At 44.5% G+C, this 23,323-nt stretch overlaps 1 protein-coding gene across 2 annotated transcripts; it reads left to right on the top strand.

Annotated features, from left to right (window-relative positions):
• Positions 1 to 308: 308 nt before the first annotated feature.
• On the top strand, positions 309 to 22,920 carry gigyf1a (GRB10 interacting GYF protein 1a). 2 transcript variants are annotated; one of them, XM_083693780.1, is made up of 26 exons: positions 309 to 497; positions 2,579 to 3,115; positions 3,267 to 3,330; positions 4,217 to 4,346; positions 4,910 to 5,005; positions 5,190 to 5,325; positions 5,799 to 5,907; positions 6,147 to 6,355; positions 6,528 to 6,730; positions 6,876 to 6,984; positions 7,183 to 7,374; positions 7,967 to 8,115; positions 11,989 to 12,148; positions 12,363 to 12,574; positions 12,933 to 13,045; positions 13,222 to 13,322; positions 13,463 to 13,536; positions 13,852 to 13,989; positions 14,179 to 14,388; positions 14,613 to 14,815; positions 15,433 to 15,599; positions 15,787 to 15,950; positions 16,048 to 16,092; positions 16,334 to 16,478; positions 16,716 to 20,407; positions 20,561 to 22,920. In XM_083693780.1, the coding sequence occupies exons 3-25, from the start codon at positions 3,296 to 3,298 to the stop codon at positions 16,775 to 16,777; spliced, it is 3,162 nt and encodes a 1,053-aa protein (XP_083549906.1). In that variant the 5' UTR covers positions 309 to 497; positions 2,579 to 3,115; positions 3,267 to 3,295; the 3' UTR covers positions 16,778 to 20,407; positions 20,561 to 22,920. The 2 variants fall into 2 exon arrangements, with proteins under 2 accessions (XP_083549906.1, XP_083549905.1); XM_083693779.1 differs by having other exon boundaries at positions 12,363 to 12,601.
• The last annotated feature ends 403 nt before the right edge of the window (positions 22,921 to 23,323 follow it).

Raw genomic sequence — 23,323 nt, 5'->3', positions numbered from 1 at the left:
AACTTTGCTGTCTTTCAAGGAGACCCACAAACATGCACAGCTTTTAAGGACATGACATCCATCCGCCACTAGCTACAAGTCACAATGCCAAACCAAATTATAGCACAACCATTTGGTTATAAGGCTTCTGGTTGTGGCTCAAATGCATGATCTGTGCAAGGCAAGCGGGGGTGGATCTGTCTTGAAATAGCATTTCAAGCTAAACATTGGTCAACCACTCGTTACACCGGTCACGTGGTGCGTGTAGGGACGGCCATTTTTCTAAAACACAAACAACAAGAGTACCGAGCAGACCAGACATCAACACGCAGCGACCGTAGGAGATGGGAAAATAATAAATAAAATATTGAGCACGACTTAATGAGAGTATCGGCAACATTCTGTTGGAGGAGGACATCTACAGAATAAGAAAGGAAACCACGCATTTGAATGCAAAGTGAAGATTGTAGCTATACAAAAATACGTTTTTGAAAAATAAAAACATTGCTTCAGAAAAGGTAAGCCATGGTTTCTCCCCTTGCATGGGCGCTTTGGAATGGTTGGCAGTGTCACATAGCTGACTAGCACGTCGTTGCTAAATCACTCTTGATCTTGTCCCATTTTAACGACAAATGCCTAAATTCTATCGAATGCAAACATTGGTTTCCTAGAGATTATGTGTGTGCCGTAGGATGATGGCATTCCCGTGTGCCGTCGCTGTTATTTGTGTTTGTTTTGTTGAGGTTGTGGAAGGGCAGGCCATAGTAAGCAGCGGGATCGAGTTGTAGGTTGCGGCCGGTTGAGGAGGAAGGGGGGCGAGTTGATTTTCACACACGCGGACACTCCGCCCCCTTCGCCATATCTTGTGTCACTAGTTGAACCATGCAAGTGAAGCAAGGCCCTACACGGCCAATATATAGCTAGCTTGTGTGTTATGCAACTGTAATTGGATATGTCGGAGAAATATTTTTTTATTGATAAAACATAAAGACAGCAGCCGAGAAGTTGAATGCCCAGGCCAGGGTTAGGTCCGCTCGAGCCATCCTACTAGCCAGCTAGCTACATTTTAGCCAACTTTTGAAGCTGAACTGGCATTAGCTAGCTCAGCCATTCTCAAACAGGATTAGCATAACTCACCTGTCTGTCATAACTACAATATATCCGTCATCTACATGAGGAGGCACAGTGTATTTAATTGAATTGAAAATAGTCTAGTCCGCCCTAGTGTTCAAATTGACCCACTGAACCATGTTGTTTACTGTTGACATTGTTGTACACCCTTATTGGTCAACAACGGTGTGTGCACGGGGCGCGATATGCAACTCGTATACAACCAGACACCCATGTCCACCTAGGAAGGTTAAAATATATCAAAATTATTCTCAAAGTTATATACTACTTCTACTTCATATAATACATATAGGTGTGTTTTGTTCTAGTTTTGCATGACATGCAAAGCTTCTTCTTTGGTGTGTTTGAGAGTTGACAGGTGATTGTTGTTATTGCGCAATTATTGGAATGTTTTCTGCTTCACTCCGTGATGTTGCCAGTCATCATGTATTGGTGATATTATCTTCCCATAAAACAAAGGTGTCAGTTGATCTTCAGGAAACTGTGCCATATAAATCACCAGGCTGGTGGTGTTAGTTTGCGGTTATCAATATTTATTTTATATTGATTATTTATGATATGATTTAACTGTAAATACATGCAAGTAGTGCTGTAAGTAATTCTCTTTACATGTTGTTTTGGTGGCAAGTGACAAGCAACATTGATCCTGAGGAAATCCTTTCATTCAAAATATTGTCTAGTTATTATTTAATCCTCCAGACTTTATTCAGCCAGTGATGATGGTGCCTCTTGTTCATCTTGTACATTACCTCTCAGCTGATTAGGCCTAACTGATGCCCTTCTATCGATTTAAAGGATCCTTTTATGAGTGGATAATAACTTTTATATGGATGTCTTTAGCTGATCAACTGCAGAATGAAGAAATAATGCCAGCCCATGCTTACCTGTTGTACCATAGAGCCTGGTAGTGGTATTCTGCTGCTTGGATATTGCTGTTGTTGCCATGATGTTTGCAGGTGCTTGTTTCTCCAATAAGAAACACGAGGGTGACATCACTGTAATGTTTGAGGCTTGCAATTGACATTCAATTTGAAAAACAAAATGGTCTTAATTCATTATATTTGTCACCAAAGATCTCTGAATGTTGATAATTAAATTGTGTGGCCATTCGAAATAAATGAAATACACACGCGCAAAATAGAAGATCACAGACTGTAGCTGTGTATTTTTCTATCCTTTACAGAACAATGGATGTCCTGTGCTCAAAATGCTTAAACAGATTGATTCAATCAAGGCCTCCACAAACAGGCCAAATTTATTCACTTACATATAATAATGTGTCAAGGCAACTCAAAAATCAATAACCCAATAACAATGCCTTCTGGCTATCAGAATGATAGGCAGTCTGCCAAACAGAGTGAACCGGGGTGTGTCTCTTTATGTGACCATTCATTTGTTTGGTCTCTGATTCCCATTCGCTCATTCTATCTCTCTCTAATCTATCTTGTCTCTGTCATTGTTTTGGCAGTTTGAAGAGGACAGGATTCAGAGGAGTTATCTGGAGGGTCTTGGTCAAGCCACGTTTCAGTCGGAGCGAAAACGACAGACAGAGAGAGGGAGAGAAGGAAGGAGGGAGTCTGCTCCTGGCAGCTGTTCCAGCAGCCTGATCTTGTTTTGTTTTTCCTGTGTTTGATTTATCAATGAATGATCTTATTTTTAATGTCAAAGTGATATTACTGATGTTATCGTAATCATTATTGTTACTTTTGAGAGTGTTTTACATTGTTCGTTTCACCGACGGATTCTACAATTATTTTTTTTGTCATTGTTTTTATTTTTGCAACTTTTTTGGCTGTGAGCAGAGGCTTCCCTCCACCAAACGGTCCTCTTACCCCACCCAGTACCCTACCCCATAAACACCTGAAACAGGCAGCTATTCTCTCTGTGTGTTTGGGGAGCTCTGTGATTACAGCTAAAACACCACTCAGCCTTCTCACCTAAGCCTAACTAAGCCAGTCCTAGCCTGGTCCAGCCTAGTCCAGCCTGGTCCTCTCACCTGGACAGGGTAAGTGTGTGTGTGTGTGTGTGTGTGTGTGTGTGTGTGTGTGTGTGTGTGTGTGTGTGTGTGTGTGTGTGTGTGTGTGTGTGTGTGTGTGTGTGTGTATATACACGCATGCAAGCAAGCACTAACCAGTGTACTGTTTTTTGCACTCCAGATACTCAGCTCTGTAAGGACGTGAAGAATATGACTGCTGAGACACTTAACTTCGGCCCAGAATGGTAACTGACCTCTCACACACACACACACACACACACACCCCCTCTCTCCTGGCTCACTCTCAATCCACACACTTTGTCATACCTCTTTTTCCTGTCCGTCCAGCTATCTGCCGTCTTCCCTCATGTCTCCCTCTTCACTCCTTTACTTTATGGCATGCTTAAAAAATTTGTTTTATGATGTGCTTCTTGTCCTACAATTTTCGATCTCCCCCTCTCACCTTCCTCCTCTCCTCCCTCTATTCTGTCCATTTCCCTTCCCTCTCTCTCTCCTCTGTGCTCAGCCCTCAGTAAATGTTTGTGTAAAGATTAATGGGAGGCGTAGGCCCTGTTTTGGTACCAGGCCATCTCTTAATGGAGTGTGACTGCTGTGTGCATTCTTGGTACGCAGCCAAACGCCAGATTATTTCTCCGTTTACATGTACTGTACGGTCAGCATACTAGATGCCTTTTTTCTCCCCTTTTTTCAGTTTTCTTCAAAAGTACCATCTGCATATGATATGCCTCTGACACACAGCGAAAACATGAACATAGAGAGCTATTGTGACAGGATAGGCCGTGGAACGTGGTCTATCCACAAGCACATTTTTCAATGACATGCTGAGATTGGGAAGTAAATATTATGTCGGGTGTGTTGTTTTAGCCACGTTAGTTGTGGGTCCTGGCTGGGTCCAGGATGGTGCAATGTCAAAGAAAGTTCAAACTGAAAATGTAATAAATCTATAAATGTATTACAATGCTATTTCCAACATTCTAAGTATTTCACTTATCGAAAGGCCTCTGATATGACTGTTTAAGGGTGACAGTGGAGTATATATTAAATAGTGTATGGTCCTGTCCTGTGGATTTTTCTCATTGACTGTGTGTTCTCCCTGTGCCCCTCCCCCAGGCTCCGTGCACTATCCAGTGGGGGAAGTGTGACGTCCCCCCCTCCCTCCCCTGCCATGCCAAAGTACAAGCTGGCCGAGTATCGCTACGGCCGAGAAGAGATGTTAGCACTTTATATCAATGACAACAAGGTGAGAGGAAGGAACCATAGAACAGAAAATACAACAGTTAGAAACATAACATGCCATAGGTTCCTGTTATAGCTGGTTTAAAACTGGCTAAAAGATTAATTGGTAAGATGGCTGCCAAATTGTCCCATGCCAGTGCATTAGGTGTCTGACATCAGCCTATCTAGTGTTGTATGTCTATGGGAGGAACTCTCTAACACCAAGAGGCTGCTGTCCAGTTCTCTACACTTCTCTCTACGGGAGTGTGTACTTGTTCACTTGTTAAACTCCACAGTATAGGTGTTATACAGTATATAGTGTGGAAACTACCTCCAGCCCCTAAATGCATGAGAGGGAGTGAGTGAGTACACACTTTGGGGAGGAGGGTAGAGAATCAGTCTAACTGGGATAGCCCTTACCGGTTACCACTATGCTACAGCCTATTGTTTGGACTGGAGGGGTGACCAGGTAGAAACTATTTCATAGGCTATAACTGGACCTGCTATGCAGAGTTTCTGATGTGCTGTTGAAATCTCAGAGGATATAATGTTTACATTGTATATTGTGTTTCTGGTTGTCATGTTCAGGTCCCGGAGGACATGCAGGATAAGGAGTTTGCTGCTATTCTGCAAGATGAGCCAATGGAGCCACTGGCTCTGGTTGCTCTCACTGAGGAGGAGCAGGTCAGACACACACACACACACACACACACACACACACACACACACACACACACCTGTTCACACATTTAGACTTATACACACACACACACCTACATACTTGCTCACACATTCTTCCATACACACACACACACACACACACACATAGTGAACTTACATTCTATGCATTTTTCCATTCTCTGTGCAGAGGAACTTCTCCATGTCTGTGAACAGCGTGGCTGTGCTGAGGCTCATGGGGGGTAAAGGGGGAGGAGGAGGAGGAGTAGGGGCAGCGGGCCCGGCGGGCGTGGCTCGGGGCAGAGGCACCACGCGAGGAGGCCGAGGTGAGGAACCAATCCTGAATAGCAGTCAAGCAGGAAGTTGGGAATAAAGGCTGACCTTAGATCAGTTTTATGTTCCCCCCCCTCTTATGGTTGAGATTAGATATTGGGGAACGTAAGCTGATCCTTGATTTGCTCCGAACAACAAATCAACTTGGACTTGGGGCGCAGGAACACAGAGCTCTAGCCCTTAACAGTTTAGGAAAATGGTTTATTTTAGCCAGTCTTAGTTTCTTCTGTATACTCAACCTGTCATCTTGATGTAGCACACTTCCTCTTGGCCTTTATAAACAGCCCTTTTGTCAAGCCACACCTGTTTCAAACTTCTGTACTTATGAGATCACCTTGCACACACAGCGTTGTTTGCACACATTTCTCTAAAGTAAACGGTTAGTGTCCGGTTTGGGACGGTGGAGGAAACTGCAATTTATGTGATGTTCATGTTATTGTAATCCTCCTGTGTGTTGTGTGTTCAGGACGAGGCAGAGGAGAAAGTGGATTCTACCAAAGAAGTATTGAGGATGGAGAGGTGGGCTTTGGCCGCAGTGCCAGAGAGATCAACCGCAGCCAAAGCTGGGACAACAGGTACCAACTGTTCACTCCCTCCCTCTCTCACTAGTACCTGAATGTTCTGGTGGTTACGTCTCAAATGATACCCCAACCCATGTGCACTACTCTACGCTAAACCAGTGCCCTACTGTATGTTGCCCTTCAGAGAGAGACATTAGGAATTACTCAAACTGCAGAGGAGTCATGTCTGACTGGTTATTCTCGCTCTTCCTCTCCACCCCTCCTCTCCCCACCCCTGTCTCTCTCAACCCCAGTGAAAGGCGTTTTGAGAAGCCCCTCCCGCGGAGGGATGTAGTGCGTGTTGGGTTTGAGGAGACTGCGGGGCCGGTGGCGGTGAGGAAGGACTACACGCGCTCGGACAGTGAGAACTGGCGTACTCTCAGAGAGGAGCAAGAGGAGGAGGAGAGGTCGGCAGCGGCGGAGCCAGGGAGCAACTGGAGACTGGCAGGCGTCCGCAGAGATGGTACAGTAGTACTCTCTCACTCACACACACATGGGCACCATCATGGAAACACTGTACTTCCCCTGCTCTCTGGCCTGGTTTCCTGGACACAGATTAAGCCCAATGCATCTTCAATGGAGATTTTCTGTTAATGTGTCCAGCTACATTTTCATTGAAACTCTCTCTCTCTCAGACGGTGGTCCTCGGTCAGCAGGCTGGCGAGAACACGTGGGTGCAGGGGAGGGGCGTCGCAGGAAGTTTGACTTTGACTTCCGGGAGCCTGGAGAGGGGGGCCACAGGCATGTCGACAACAGGGACCTGCCTGAGTGGTGCACTGATGAAGAGGATGGAGAGATGGGCACCTTTGACGCCACAGGGGCCTTCCTCCCTATCAGGGTAGAGTGTGTGTGTGTGAATGCTCATGTGCGTGTGTCTGTGTGAGAGCCTATTAGTCTCTGTCATTTTGTCTCAAATTTGTATCAGTGTGTCATTTTCTCTCTGTCTCTCTCTCTCTCTCTCTCTCTCCATCTCTATTGCTTAGAAGGGTGATAGAGATCCTATCCTGGATGAGGAGCTGGAGTTCCAGGGGATGGAGGAAGAGGAGGAGAGCCTCTCCGACATGGAGAGAAACGGCAATGGAGGAGAGAGAGGTGAGGGCAATGGACTCTCTGTCACCTTTATTCAACATCTTCTCAAAGTAACGCAAGGTTTATATGAGTCTTTGTCACCTCAGTTTTTCATATCTCAGGTGGAAAGACAAACAACCTAATTAAGACATTTAACTAACTCGTATGTTTCTGTACTTAATTATTTTTATAAGTAATTATTTATTTTCCCTCCTCCACCAGTGGATGTAAAAGAGGCAGCAGCCACTGTGAGTGAGGGGGAGGTGAAGTCTACCACCCCTTCCTCTCCCCCTGCTCTCTCTGCTCCTCCTGCCCTGACCCTGGCCCCTGAGCACCAGCTCACCCTCAGTGAGGTGGAAGCAACCATGATGTCCAACAGCCATCCTGCCAAGGCCAGCAAGATGCTATGTGAAGGTATTCGCTCTAATCTCTCTGCATTTTTCTCTTTTTATTTCGCTCTCTCTTTTTCTCCCCCTCGTTCATCTCTGATTGATTTTATCATAGATAGACCTACACTTGTTCACTGCCACATACAATATTTTTCTTAGCTCCTCCTAAAACGATTTCCCATGTGCCGTGATGTGACATTTCTTATAGCTATTGTGAAGTGTGACGTGGCTAGCCTGTTTATAAAGTTAGAGCCCACCGGCTGAGACTCAAATATAACCCTCTGATATAACCATCAATAACTTTTTTGAGTCAAACAACCTTTCACCACATTTGATTGAGAATTGCTCCTAGCTACATCTGCTAATGCTTTCCCAAATAGCTCAGTGAAAGATCGACGTCATCACCCGGTGCACTCATGCATCCTTTCTTTGTAATTTTAGACTTTTTTTTTCTTTTTCAAGGAAAGCCAGGAAACAAACGTGGCTGGTGTGGGCCGTTTTAATTTTAAAAGCCCCTTTAAAAAAAGCAAGCTCTGCTGGACAGTAGCATGATGAATAGATGAGAGCACCAGTCCTCATCACTAACAGTAGCACACGCTCTCCTGTGGTTGTTTCAGATGGAGCGCCAGCAGGGGGCTCTACTCAGCTCAGCCCCAGCACCTCCTCCAGTCTGCCTTCACCACCTCCTTCCTCCTCTGCTGCTACCAACCTCCCACCATCGGGGGGTGACACCGAGGACGATGAGGGCATGAAGCACCTGCAACAGGTAAGAGCGGCAATGCAAGACTACCATAAAACTTATTTAGTTATTCTGTTTAACCCCCACCACTGTTGCCAAACTGCTGCTCAAACCTGCGATATGACAGAACTGAATATATACCATACTGAGAAAAAATGTCCACCAACATTATATCAACGATATAAGCCTAAAAACAAAACCCAGTTAACCTGCATCTTTGATAGATATGGTAATTTATTATTGACAGCTGCGTCTGTCAGATAGGCTACATACCGATAATGTTGCAACGGTCGCCCACAGTCAAATGTGTCGCTTTAAACATCTGCTAGCAACAGAGAATACATACCGGTAAACAATGAATTTGGATCCGGCGTGTATTAGGGACAGCTGCCTATTGGCTTCAATGTCATTAGTGCCCCGGCTATTACTGGAGAGTTGGTGCTTATTGGAGACTTGGTGCTTATTGGAGACTTGGTGCTTATTGGAGACTTGGTGCTTACTGGAGACTTGGTGCTTACTGGAGACTTGGTGCTTACTGGAGACTTGGTGCTTACTGGAGACTTGGTGCTTATTGGAGACTTGGTGCTTACTGGAAGTTTTACGGTACTTCTGTATCAGGTGATGATGGCTTCATTGGTGTAGCAGTATTAGTACAGGAAGTAGTGATACAGTGGGCCAGCTTTTAATACTAGCACACTGACATTGCAGCGGGGTATACCTCTACATTGCAGCGGGGTATACCTCTACATTGCAGCTGGGTATACCTCTACATTGCAGCTGGGTATACCTCTACATTGCAGCGGGGTATACCTCTACATTGCAGCTGGGTATACCTCTACATTGCAGCGGGGTATACCTCTACATTGCAGCGGGGTATACCTCTACATTGCAGCTGGGTATACCTCTACATTGCAGCGGGGTATACCTCTACATTGCAGCTGGGTATACCTCTACATTGCAGCGGGGTATACCTCTACATTGCAGCTGGGTATACCTCTACATTGCAGCTGGGTATACCTCTACATTGCAGCTGGGTATACCTCTACATTGCAGCTGGGTATACCTCTACATTGCAGCTGGGTATACCTCTACATTGCAGCTGGGTATACCTCTACATTGCAGCTGGGTATACCTCTACATTGCAGCTGGGTATACCTCTATGCCGCTGCTACAGCAGACACACGGTGTTATCAGCTTGACTTATCAGAGATTGGCGAAATCAAGTTTATTATAGCAACTCATGAATTGCAGAGATGAAGAGTGGAAATGGTTTAAATATCAGGTTATTTTAAGGAGGACCAAGCAAGTTCTATCTACTCTCATACCGTCATCAAGCATTCTCTCACAGCGCAGAGAAATGGGGAAATGTTTTAGGCAGTCTGTCATGAATAAGTGCGAGTCGGCTTTAATAATGTAACGTATTGATTGCAGAATGAAGTTAGGAATTTTCATATGAGACAGGAGTAAAGGATGTTGGGATTCAGTGGGATTGAGACTGGATAGAAAAGTAGTCTACAGTTGTTATCATTAAAACTGTTTTGATAGAGTGCGAACATCCACATTTTCAGCAAGGGCAGCCTACTCTCATTCATACAATGTAATAATAATAATGATTTTTTTTGTATCGCGCTTTTTAGTTTGTTAATGGGAAGCGATGAGCTTGTTGTAAGCGCCATTAAAGACATTTCCTTCCCCCTTCATTTCTGCACCCATTTGTTAACAATGGCCAGGTGCGACAGAGGTTGGCAATGGCATTATGATCAAGAAAATGTTTGCACAAAAAAACTGATTCATTACATTTTTGTTTTTGTTCCATGTTTTAATGAAAAATCTACATTTCAACCTACTACGACAACTGTAACAAACAGACCTGTGTCATTATGTCAGAGCCCCCCCTCACAACATTTTAGGCAGCACCCCCTCGCAACATATACTTCCTACGGAGTAGGCTAACATTAGATCACAGAACCATGACGAACTTCTCTGCTGCGGTAAGCGGGTCGGTGGTGGGCAGTGAATTACAATATAGTGGGGGAAGGTGTGGAGTGGGGGAAGGTTGAGCGAATTTGTCAGCAAAATATGGGCTGATGTCACAGTCATCTTCTGCTGTCCTATATACACTCACCGGCCACTTTATTAGGTACTTATTGTTCAACTGCTTGTGAACGCAAATATCTAATCAGCCAATCACATGGCAGCAACTCAATGCATTTAGGCATGTAGACATGGTCAAGATGACCTGCTGAAGTTCAAACCGAGCATCAGAATGGGGAGGAAAGGTGATTTAAGTGACTTTGAACGTGGCATGGTTGTTGGTGCCAGGCGGGCTGGTCTGAGTATTTCAGAAACTGCTGATCTACTGGGATTTTCACGCACAACCATCTCCGGGGTTTACAGTGAATGGTCCGAAAAAGAGAAAATATCCAGTGAGCGGCAGTTCTCTGGGCGAAAATGCCTTGTTGATGCCAGAGCTCAGAGGAAAATGGCCAGACTGGTTCGAGATGATAGAAAGGCAACAGTAACTCAAATAACTACTCGTTACATCCAAGGTATGCAGAAGACCATCTCTGAACGCACAACACATCGAACCTTGAAGCAGATGGGCTACAGCAACAGAAGACCACACCGGGTGCCACTCCTGTCAGCTAAGAACAGGAAACTGAGGCTACAATCGCACAGGCTCACCAAAATTGCACAATAGAAGATTGGAAAAACGTTGCCTGGTCTGATGAGTCTCGGTTTCTGCTGCGACATTCAGATGGTAGGGTCAGAATTTGGCGTAAACAACATGAAAGCATGGATCCATCCTGCATTGTATCAATGGTTCAGGCTAGTGGTGGTGGTGTAATGGTGTGGGGGATATTTTCTTGGCACACTTTGGGCCCCTTAGTACCAATTGAGCATCGTTTAAACGCCACAGCCTACCTGAGTATTGTCGCTGACCATGTCCATCCCTTTATGACCACAGTGTACCCATCTTCTGATGGCTACTTTCAGCAGGATAACGCGCCATGTCACAAAGCTCACATCATCTCAAACTGGTTTCTTGAACATGACAATGAGTTCACTGTACTCCAATGGCCTCCACAGTCACCAGATCTCAATCCAATAGAGCACCTTTGGGATGTGGTGGAACGGGAGATTCGCGTCATGGATGTCCAGCCGACAAATTTGCAGCAACTGCGTGATACTATCATGTCAATATGGACCAAAATCTCTGAGGAATGTTTCCAGTACCTTGTTGAATCTATGCCACAAAGAATTAAGGCAGTTCTGAAGGCAAAAGGGGGTCCAACCCGGTACTAGCAAGGCGTACCTAATAAAGTGGCCAGTGAGTGTAGGTTGTTATTATTAAGCGTCACAATAGGCTCTGCCAAATCCATGCACACTTTATTGGAAAGCTGATATCTTATCAATGACAAATGAGGCTAAATCAGCTGGAAGTTTATGCAGTCGATCTGTCCTAAAATTCATACAGCCGCCACGCGTTCGACAAAGATATTAATTCCAAAATCACATAAACTATTATCCTTGCGTTAAGATGGACTCAATTCAACTTATTGAGTGACTTGTTGACAGCATTTTTGCATTTGAGCTAATTTTAAGCGTGTCATAGCAAGGGGTCTGAATACTTCTATTTCTGTATTTCAATTTTAATACATTTGCAGAAATGTCTAAAAACGTGTTTTCGCTTAGCCATTATGGGCTATTGTGTGTGGATTGATGGCATTTAAAAAAATAAAAATAAAAAAATAAAAAAGTATACATTTGAGTATAACACAACAAAATATGGAAAAAGTGAAGGGTTCTGAATACTTTCCAAAGCCACTGGATAGTACCGTGGGATAACATAATTGGTAGTGGTGTAAAATGAACCTGTGTTTGGGTCTGTGTGTGTAGGAGGCAGAGAAGATGGTAGCATCTCTCCAGGACACGTCTCTGGAGGAGGAGTGTTTTACTCAGACGCTGCAGGAGAGCAGAAACACAGCCGCCGCCCTGCCCCTCTCCCATGAAGCTGCCATGAAGTGGTTCTACAAGGACCCCCAGGGAGAGATCCAGGGTACACACACACACACACACACACACACACACACATACATACATATGCACTTACTCACCTAATCTTACATACACACATTCTCACAAGAACAATCACACATACACACAATTATATGTTCAAACTCTGGTTTGCATACAGAATATACTCTAACATAAACTTTTTAAGCTAAATACCTCTCCTCTTCCCCTCCTCTCCTCCTTCATCCCTCCTCCAGGTCCGTTCACCACTCTGGAGATGTGTGAGTGGTTCCAGGCAGGCTACTTCACTATGACCCTGCTGGTGAAGAGGGGCTGTGACGAGGGCTTCCAGCCCCTGGGCGACGTCATCAAGATGTGGGGTCGTGTGCCTTTCGCCCCGGGGCCCTCACCCCCGCCGCTGCTGGTGAGACCTCCCCCACCACGCCCTCTACCGCCCCGAGGGCCTGCTGTGAGTGAGAGCGCGCATGCTGGAGGGGTCAGTGGGAAGGGGGGGTATATATATATATATATATGCTGTTTGATAGAGAGGGACACCGAAAGGGCAGCCCTCCTTGTTGCTCTGGTTGTCGTGTGGTGGGATTGTTTTAAATGTGTGTCTGTAGTGGTGTATCTCTCCAGAGTCATGCTCAATCCAATACTCCTGATGCAAACCTTGAACCTCCACAGAGTAACTTTTGAACAGTTGAACAACTTTATAGTTACTGTATAGTTGTTGTCTTTAACATTGACACAGAGGAAATACTACATTCAATGTGGAGTCAGATTTGTATGTGTGTTTAGACTGTACGTTGTTGCTGTCCCCCCAGGGTAACATGGACCAGGATCGTCTGAAGAAGCAGCAGGATCTGGCAGCAGCAGCTCTCTATCAGCAGCTCCAGCAGCAGCAGCATCAGCAGCAGCTATTCCAGCTCATCAACAGGTGTGTGAGCGTGGCTGTGTGCGTGCGTGCCTCTGTGTGGGTGTCTCCCCATAATTTTTTCATTAAGGTGTATTTGAATATGTTCATTCCAAACCAAACAACCAAACCATGTTTTTTTCCTTTTCCCTGTGTGCGTGTGCGTTTTGTGCTTGTGTGTGTGTGTGTGTGTGGTATAGGTGCGGAGAGCAGGGTATGATGCCTTCGATGAACAGGTCAATGTCAGTGCCAGATACAGGGTCCATGTGGGACATGCATACCTCAGCTTCACAGCAATCAGGTACGGGCCACACACACACCTAAACATTCACCAATTTCAGTGCTGGCAAAGTAAGAATAATGATCTGCCTTTTGACAGTTGGAGTTCCTACTGTTAGATACAGAAGAATAACGTGTCTGCATCTCTCTGTCTCCATTCAGGCGGTGAAGCCAGTCTATGGGACTTAACAATGAATTCTTCTACTCAGGGTCCAACTCTCGAACAGCTTCAGAAGGTGAGCACTAGCGCCCTCTGTCTGTAGGATTGTAGTAACACATCTCCAGCCCCTCTCAACCTCATGTAAATAGTAATCATCTCACCATCTACCTGCTGAATTTGAGTCACTACATTTTGGTCAGTTTGGTCCTTTAAACCCGAGGGAATGGTGCCCTCTCCCAGAGTAAATCCACAGCCTAGAATGAGCAACCGCCATTAGGACAGAACATTGTATTTGCTGGATCTTTGTTTTTAAAATAAAAGAAAGAAAATGTGTCAACGCTGTGTTCCTTCATGATGCCTGTTTAACCCTGCCCTCTGACCCCTGTGGCAGCTCCAGCAGGAGAGGAGAGATGCTGAACTCAGGGCAAAGCGGGAGGAGGAGGAGCAGCGCAAGCGGAGGGAGGAGAAGAGGAGGCTGCAGGAGGAGCAAAAGAGGAGGGAGGAGGAGGAGATCTTCAGACGCAAACAGGTGAGAGAAGAGGGGAGGGGGGGGGAGGAGGAGAGGTGCTGGAGGTGGGGGAATTTAAATAATTTAACTGCTGTTTCATATATGGTAAATTCTGCAGATAGCTGAATGCAGTGTGTGCGCCTGCCCATTATGATTGTGTTCACAGATCTATTGTTTACACAAATATACTCTGTGTGTCCTCCTCCCCAGTGCCGTCAGCAGCAGGAGCTGATCATGAAGCTTCTCCAGCAGACCCCAGGGCAGGGAGTGGGGGGGTCAGGCTCAGGCTGGAGCGGGGGGCCCACCACAGCCCTCAACAAGCCAGCCAAAGGCATCAGTCTGCTGGACATGCAGCAGGAGGCTGAGAGGATCCACAAGCAGCAGCAGCAGCAGAGAGCCCAGCAGCAGCAGAGGGACCGTGTGAGTACTCCGAGATGGACAACTCCTGATAGGTTGCATTTATACAGCACTTGAGCACTGAGAGAGCACAGATGGCATACAGAGTTTGAAAACATACTTATAGTGAATCAATTCAATTCAATAAATCAAAGGCAGTATGGGATTGTTTTCGGTAGTCCCTTCCCCTGTCCACCCTGTTTGATTGTGACATCAATATGAATGTGTCCTCTTCTCCTTCTCCACAGCACCCAGGCCTGTCGATGGGCAGCTCCTCCATGGGGAGTCAGTGGGGGGAGAGTGTAGGGGGCCTGTGGGGAGGGATGGAGGGCAAGGCTGGGGGTGGTGGTAGCTCTGGAGGGGGCATGGGCCTGTGGGATGAGGCTGTGAAGAACCAGGCCAGCCTCCGCAGCATGGGCCTGAAGAACAGCCGCAGCAGCCCCTCACTCAGGTACAGACACACCCACGCTAAGGAGGGGAGATTGCCCCTAGACGCTGATATGGGGCTCTGTTTTGCACGAGGTGTGCTTGATTTAGCATGCATTTGTGACTATTCCATTGGTTCCGTTGTACCAGGTATACTAAATCAATACACACCAGGTCCAGGTAGGGGGTGGTTGTTGCTCAGCGGAGTGCTGGCAAACCCCCTACCAAGTGACAATATTGATGATAAATCACGGCCTCAAGGGCATTATTGGTTTTATACAATGGTTACACAACAAATCAGAAAATTGCGACAAGAAAAACAATGCCGTAAGCATTTATACTGTGGTGGTTTCTGCCCTGCAGTCAGAAATATGTGTAGTTTTCAAAACTACCACCGCTGTCAAGGTAGTGCTATAAAAAAATATATTGTGGCGTATGAATATCATTACAGGTGATTTAACCGTGACATTATCGTCCATTTAATCACAGCTTCAAACGACTCAGCCAACCACAATACTTGTTCTGATCCAACAGTTGTCCAGTTTGTTTTCCTCGGATGTGATCAAGTTGCCTTTTGTCAGCTCTCGAACTTGTGAATGAAAGTAGAAGTGTATTTAATCTCTCTCTCTCTCTCTGTGTCAGTGAGCAGTACATGCTCAGCAGGCGTAAGCGTACGGATGACGAGGACAAGCTGCTGAAGCTGCTGCAGGGCATGAAGCCTCAGGGTCAGGACGGCTTCACCACCTGGTGTGAACAGATGCTCCATGCCCTCAACACCACCGCCAACAACTCCTCCTCCTCTCTGGACGGTAAATGTCTATACACACTTTATGGTGCTCCCTTCACCTCCTCTTGTCCCTCATCTCTCTCTGTAGATCTCCTACTCACCTCACCCATCGCCACACGACTTTTCCCTTCATCTCTCTCTCTCTCTCCCCCCCCCCGCCCCCTCTCTGTTGTCTCTACTAACTTTTCCCTGTGTGTGATTCTGTGTAGTGGCCACCATTGTGGCATACCTGAAGGAGGTGGAGTCTCCCTACGAGGTCCTGGACTTCATCCGCTCGTACCTGGGAGACACCATGGAAGCCAAAGAGTTCGCCAAACAATTCCTGGAGCGCCGTGCCAAACAGAAAGCCAACCACCAGAGGCAGCAGCAGCAGGTGTGTGTGTGTGTGTGTGTGTGTGTGTGAGATTTTCTGTGTGTGCACGTGCGTGTGTGGTTCCTATTGACCCGTAACCACTCTTCCCGTCTCCCAGCTATCAAAGGAAGTAGCAGGGCTGACCATGAACTTTCCTCTGCAGGTAAGCTCTGTCTAAAACCTGACTTTGACTGCTTTGAGTTGAGGCTCTGTGAGAATACTAATCTGACATGGGTGGATTGGTGAAAGCATAACCTTGTTTTCATTTATTCTGTGACTTACAAATGAGTGGTTTTCTTAATGAAAGGAGAAAGGAATGATGCATTGTAGGGGTATTTGAACAAAGACAGGTGCTCTCTCCCATCCACAAGACAGTAACTCTACTCTCCCTCTCTTTGTCCCAGGACTCCATGCGGGGAATGAACCCCAGTGCCCTGCAGTCCATGTTCCAGGCAGCCCAGATGGGGAAGGGAGGGGTGTACGACAACCAGGGAGGCATGAAGAAGAAGAAACAGCCCATGATGCTGCACTCGGACCCCAGCATCTTAGGTAGGTCTGGTCTCCACTCATAACCATACATATGACACTCTTACATTCCTGTTGCCTCAATGCTTAGTATCTGAAGACTACCAAAATAGGACTCTTGATGAGTCCCATTGACTGCTGGCAGGCCTCACACCCTGGTCATTGATGTCTTAGCGACAGTGTTACTTGACTTTGACTTAACTTTTACCCATGCCCCTATCCCCCCCCCCCCCCCCCCCACCTCCCCTGCTCTACCTGCAGGGTACTCATTCCATAATGCGGGTGAGCGTCTGAATGAGATGGAGATGGTGGAGGATTACTGATCCGCAGCAATAGCTACCTGAGGCCTTCTGTCTAATAATCAGACACCTGATGACCAATGTGCACTGCTAGGGGAAGAGGCGAGGGGAGGAGGGAGGCGGGGGACACCAATGAGAGGGTGGGGGGGAGCCCTGAGAGGTTGGATGTACGGGGAGAGGGAGGGGGTTGTGCCCTTCCTCCCCCAGATCAGAGAAGGGCTACCCCCCAATAGTTAACTTGAGGGGGGAGAGGGATGTGTGGGAAAGGGGGAAAATGGGTATCCTCTGGCACTTCTAAGAAAAAGCACCTTAAACTAAACTAATGCACTTTATTAAGATGGGATTTGAATAGGGTTGTTTGTTGTTTTTTGTATGAACACAGAATCAGTATACATATGGTATGTGTATATATCGAATCTACACTAGATACCATATGCATACACGTGAAAATCCGAACTGGAAGGTTGAGGTTACTAGTTGGTGGAGTAGACTAGGTGGGGGTATTCAAAGTCAGGGGGACCTTTTTGTTGAAACCTTATCAAAAAACAAATCCTTTCTTGAAAGACAAACACTGTTGATGTTTTTTTTTGTTTTGTTTTTTTAAAAAGACATTTATATAAAAAGTAAAGCTATTAAAAATGGATTTAAAAAAAACTTGAAGATTTGCACTTGCATAAAAAAAGAAAGAATAGAAAAACAACAAAAAAATAAATACAAATGGGGTTAGGTATAGAGATGAATATTTTTGTGAATGTTTGCGTGAGCGAGTGAGGTGAGTGAATGTATGAGTGACTGAACATGTAAGGGCTGGTGCGTATCAGAAACATACCAGTCTGCACAATGTGTTTTTTTTTTTTTTTTTCATTGCTTACCAAGATGTATGAAACATAAGATGCCATTTTGTCTTTTTGTTCAAATGACAATTTTGTATTTTCATGAGTAGAATGTGTGTATCGTGTCCCCTTGTATTGAGGGACTATCTTTGTATGCATGAATGTCTCTGAATGAGTGAATGAGAGAGAGAGAGGGCAATCGCACAACACATCCTTTCTCTCACCAGCTCCTCATCCCCAGATAGACGTAATAGAAATGCATACATTTGTAGAGAATGGCTTTGTGCTCATTCACATGGTGACCACCACTTGATTGTTTTGTTTAGTTTAGTTTTTCCTCTCTCTTTGGGGGGGTTGGGGGTAACGGCTGTCCCCCCTCCCTCATTGTCTCCCCTCTGCCACTGTCTCTAGGCCTCTGTGAGGTTTCTGACAGGCAGAGCTGTGTCTGTGTGTGCGCATGCGTGCATACGTGCGTGTGCTTGCGTATGCTTCTTTACTGCTCATACAAGGTGTGTGATGACTACAGGTACTCACCTGTATGTTTGTATGTGAATGCATGCACATTGGTGCCTAAGACCTTGGAGAGGTGTGAATGGATGAAGTGTATAGTGGCCATTGAGACATTAACTTTTTCTTGAGAGTGTGTGTTCTATGTAAGTGCTCTGCACAGTGTGTGAAGTCATGTATCACAATATTTCTAGTTTAGCCTGGGGATGATTCATTGGAAGGTTAGTCCAGTTTGTTTTCCTCGGATGTGATCAAGTTGCCTTTTGTCAGCTCTCGAACTTGTGAATGAAAGGTGTCGAGTTTCTGATTCTGCTCAAGAATATAGCATCAAACTGTGCAAGTGTGCAGGATGGTGCACAAAATGTTAGCATATTGTGTTACTTATTCATTGTTGTTGCTATTGATAATGATGATGACTTTTCTTTTTTATAAACATAAATGAAAATATATATATGAATATATACATTATATACAAAGTTTAAAAAAAAGTATTTGGATTAAGATTATGAGCACTTGGGGCTGCTACTTTTTGTTGTTTGTTTTAATTTTTTCCTTAATTTTTTGTTCATTACCGCCATGTGAAGTGCGTTTGTGTTATTTCTTTCTTAAGAAAACATTGAATGTATTCCAAAAAAACAAACAAGAAACCATGATGATACTGGATTTTCTCCTCATAAAATTTCAAAAACGGCAACAAAAAAAACTAAGAGATTGAAGAGGTTAGAGAGGTCTTTCTTTTTTTTTTCCCGCAAATGGAGTGAGAGAAAAAAATAACTCTGAATGGCTACAGTTGAACACACTGCCTCTACAATCTTGTTCGTACAAACAATATTACTATGAAAATAAAGAACAGACTATTTTCTATTCCTTACTGGAGTTTTGGTTGTTTACAAACCACATGGATTTCTGTGGGTGCAGTTGTTTTGGAGGGGGGTGGGTGGGTAGGGCAGGGTCTGCAAGTGTGCTTCTGCAATATGGACATTATTCATCTGCGTATGTTTTTGGGGAGGAGTGACATCACAATGTGACAGACGAGAGCCTCCCCCTTCTAACCTTTTCTCGGGCGTCTCCTGGGACTGACAGATGAACATGGAATGCAAGAGAAAGAAATCAAAGATTGTCTTAATTTTTGTCTCAAGTCTTGGATTTGGGGATGGGTGGGCTCATCAGTAGTGTGACTTTTGTTTACTTTTTTTGCTTTCATATTCTTTCTCTTTTTCTTTATGTTTTGAACTGCCTGTATTTTAAAGAAAAGAGGACTGAAAGCGTAGTAGAGTACTACGAGTAGTGTTTGGTACGTCACACGCATAAAGGAAACAATATATCATCGCTTTAACAAAACAAATGTCCTGAAGTGGGTTGTGGAGTTGTGTTTTTTGATCCACGAACATTTAAAAAAAAAAAAAATTACAAAAAAAAATTACAAAAAAAAAAAAAATCAAAGATGGACAAACCTGTGAGGTGGATGGAAAAAAAGAGGAACTTTCAGAGGATTTTTTAAACTGTAAATATGACCTCATCTACCATTGCTTTTGATTGGACCGGTTGCAGGCAGAACGTTTGTTCTTTTATCCTCTATTTTTAAGGAGGTGTGCAGGGTGTGTAGTGGAGGGAAATGCAAGGGTACCAGGACTAGGCCAGACAGGGAGTACAAAACCCCCTCTCAGCCTTCATAAACACTCACACCCTGCCCCTGATGCTCTCACTATGCACTTTTGTTCATTGAAGCTGTGAGGTTCCTCAACATTTGGGACGGGAGCAGAGTGACAGAGAGGGGTTTACTCAACTCTGAGTTAACGCCTTCTCACTGAACAACAACATACTAAATGAAAGACTGAGGAACACGCCTTCTTCCTCCTGTACATTACCCTATTTTTTTTATTACCTGAAAGAAATCACTTGGACAAAAATAATGGATGAAGGAATTCATGAGACATTGATATAAGGAGTGAATCTTCCTCAAGGAAACCACTTTTTTTTTTTTTTTTAAACTGAGGTAAATGAACTACATGGAGGTTTCCCTCACTTTGCCAGTGGTCCTTTTAATATAAGTGACGGGTGAAAGGATATGAGTGGAGCGGGGGGCTGTAGCAACTCGGACTGACTGGTGATTGTTGTTCATCAAAGTGCTGCATTTGCCCACCCTGGGGGCTTAGGGTGTCTTAACAGCAGGCACCAATGGAGGGGGCAGAGCAGGGATGGAGAGAGAGGGACCTACTGTACTGCTGCCCAGATCACCTAGCCCTCTGTCCCCGAGCTGCTGCCCACAGATCAACAGGCTGTCCGTGATTGCAGGAAGAGAAACATCTTGTTGGTAAGATGAGTCTGATTTTATGTTTGTACAGTACGGCATCTCTCTGAATGTCATCAGAATTTATTTTGAGATCCTTCGCGGTGAATGTGTAGAGTATGTTATGTTGTTACCATATTGCCTTTAACGCAGGTCTGTTCTGTCATTTTTCAACAGGACTCCCACTGTTCCAAGCTGCCCTCTGCTGAAAAGGAAGAAGAGCTTCTTCAACCATGTCACCTCACCTTTCTTATACTCTTCCTCTCTATATTCCCACATCCTTCTTTCAACCCCAACCCCTTTGTTTCGAAGGGAAGGACAGCAGTACATTATGGATGTGAGACAAGGAAGAGAAGCCAGTAATCGACAGGCTTGTCACGTCGTCTGCCGACTCATCTCTAGTCACCCTGTCACCTTCATTGAGGTTGAGGAAGATGACACATCTGGCTCACTACCCAACAGCAGGGTGAAACTGACTGCTGTACAGACCTATTCCATCTGCCCCTCTCTATCCCCCACCCCTAAAGTGGTAGTGTGGAGGACCTCTCTAGCCCAGACCAGGGTCTGAGGGGTGGGGTGGAGGGACAAGGGGACCTCTCTTTGGTTCTGAGCAGGGACCACAGCAGCTGTAGTAGCAGAGGAATTGGAACAGTAGAGAACAGGACCTCTTGTATAAACACACATACACACACACACACGCTCACACACACACACACACACACACACAACTCAGAGCTTTACACACATGTATACTAATGTAGCTTGATTCTGTCAAAGAATCTCAAAAACACACACAGACAGACATTAAATCATACAAACTCAAACAGCTCTTTTCCAGAACCACATTCATGCACACACAGAACCTTCACCAACACACATTCAAACACACTGACACCTAAACACACACACAAGCAGCCAGGCCCAACACACTTGAGCACTGGCTGCTTTGTAAATAATGTAAACTTTTTTCTTCTATGTTTTTTAGTTTTTCTGTTCGACATGCCTTAACTGTACAGATCTGCCTTAGATGGCAAACTCAAAAGGTTCATTAAACAGAACGGACGATTGGAAAGCAAGCACCACAAGGTGTAGCTTTAGATTGGTGGAGAGAGGGAATGTTTTACTGGACAGCAAAACTGTTGTTTATATTATCTTTTAGCATATAAACAGTACAATATTAATCTGTCCAGTTTATATAGCATATGTTGGCAAAAAAAAACTGTAGGCAATACATGGTGATGATGATGGTGGTGGTGGTTTGCCTTTTAAGGGTGACTGTTCAAATTGCCAGTTTTAAATGCTTGTACATGTAGCTGAACGTGTAGGGCGGGGGGGATGGGGGGTTGACTGGGGCCTGAACTGTCTGGAGCTAAGCTGACTGGGAAAGGAGTGTTAAAACTGTTGTATTCTTGGCTTTCTTGTCTATAGGTCTATACCAAACATGACAAATGGCCATAATGTCATGGAATGTTTACTCCCAAATTAAGAATGCCAGATGAAATGGGCTATGGAACTTGTTACTGCCAGCTGTGCAGTGTAGTATGGCCTCTTACTCAAGAAATTGTTTAGAATCTGCATCTGTTGGCTAGAGGAACAACTTGGTTTGTAGTAGTTGGATACAGGAAGTGCTTGCATGTTGGCTCTGGTTAGTAGAAGGGCAATTAGTTCCAGGCTTTTACGACTTGTACATGTTTTGTTGTTCTTGTTTTCTTTTTCTGGAAGATGACTTGGGAGTTGTATAGTCAATTTGCTGCCATTGGAATGAGACCTTCTCAGACTTTCTTTTCAACATTCTTTATGTTAGCAATTGATAAACAGGATGTATTGTTTACTTGTAGGCTAATGTGCTAATTTTGCAACACAAGGTCAGTGAACCAAAGGAACGTATACTGTAGGCCAGGATAGATGGTGTTTCTGCCCAGTTTTAGACCCTGTTATCTATAACAGTGAGAAATAGTGTTCATTTCAGACTCTTAACTCTAAAATACAGAGAATGTCATCGCTGCTCCCATAGTACAGTACTACATTCATGAATGGCAGTTGCATGTATTTTTCAGAGCAGATTTGGGAATCTGTAATAATTCTGACATTGCGATGACAGCGCTTTGCAGTGGGCTGTGTTTTTTTACATTTTTCCAAAGGATTCTTGGGGTAGTCTTTGTTGGTGGTTATTTGTTAGGAGCTCAGTGTATCTCCTTGGGTTTGTCATCAAGTCTTCAGCTGCCAAAATGGATCGTTCTTCTCAAATATCAGATACACTGAAGTTGAAAAGAGATTGTGTTGTTAGAAGAGATTGGTAAGCCTTTGATAACTGTATGCATTCTGATAAATCAATGAATTGTTTTGATCTTGAAATTATAATTTCCTAAAATTCTCCCACTTCACCAGTCAGCTCAGCTCCATCGCTTACACTTTGAATGTTTTAGAGATAACATAACAAAACAAATGCATTTGAACAATGTAAGGATATGTAAATAGTTTGGCTTTTGTTTGTTTGAAGAGAACACAAATAAATAAAAATGCATTTATTGATTTATTTCACTGAGTGTTTTGTGTGAAATGTAATCCTTGTGTGAGATACCACCATTTAATATAGGGATACATACCACAATAACAACTTGACTAAACATTTTTGAATTAGCTGTAGTACTGACTAACGATGTTATAACCTAATTTCCCTGGAGCAAGAGATCAATAATGCCCTGAAAATAGAAATAGTACCATAAATATAGCAGCTAGCAGCAATGAAACAGGGTTAAAGCCATGCCAGCAACATCATCAAGGTTATCAAATTTCATGAAGGTCAAACGGGGCAAGACAGAGGAATAAGCTAGGAAGCTGAGAAATTGTTGTTTTTTGATAAAAGTAATGGGTAAGGAATGGGTTAACTGAGACTGGTCATCACGTTAGGGCAATTTCAATCAAAATGTTTCAGGTTAA

This window comes from Argentina silus (genome assembly GCF_951799395.1).
Source record: "Argentina silus genome assembly, chromosome: 1".
Lineage (NCBI taxonomy): Eukaryota > Metazoa > Chordata > Actinopteri > Argentiniformes > Argentinidae > Argentina > Argentina silus.
The sequence above is the reverse complement of the archived record's forward strand: the minus strand, read 5'-3'. Positions and strand labels throughout refer to the sequence as shown.

What these genes read in the sequence shown, in the direction of transcription:
- gigyf1a (XM_083693779.1), top strand. Translation starts at nt 3,296, where the DNA reads ATGACTGCTGAGACACTTAACTTCGGCCCAGAATG. An exon ending in CACCACGCGAGGAGGCCGAG is followed by an intron (nt 5,326 to 5,798) that starts GTGAGGAACCAA and finishes TTGTGTGTTCAG; the next exon opens with GACGAGGCAGAGGAGAAAGT. An exon ending in GCATGAAGCACCTGCAACAG is followed by an intron (nt 8,116 to 11,988) that starts GTAAGAGCGGCA and finishes CTGTGTGTGTAG; the next exon opens with GAGGCAGAGAAGATGGTAGC.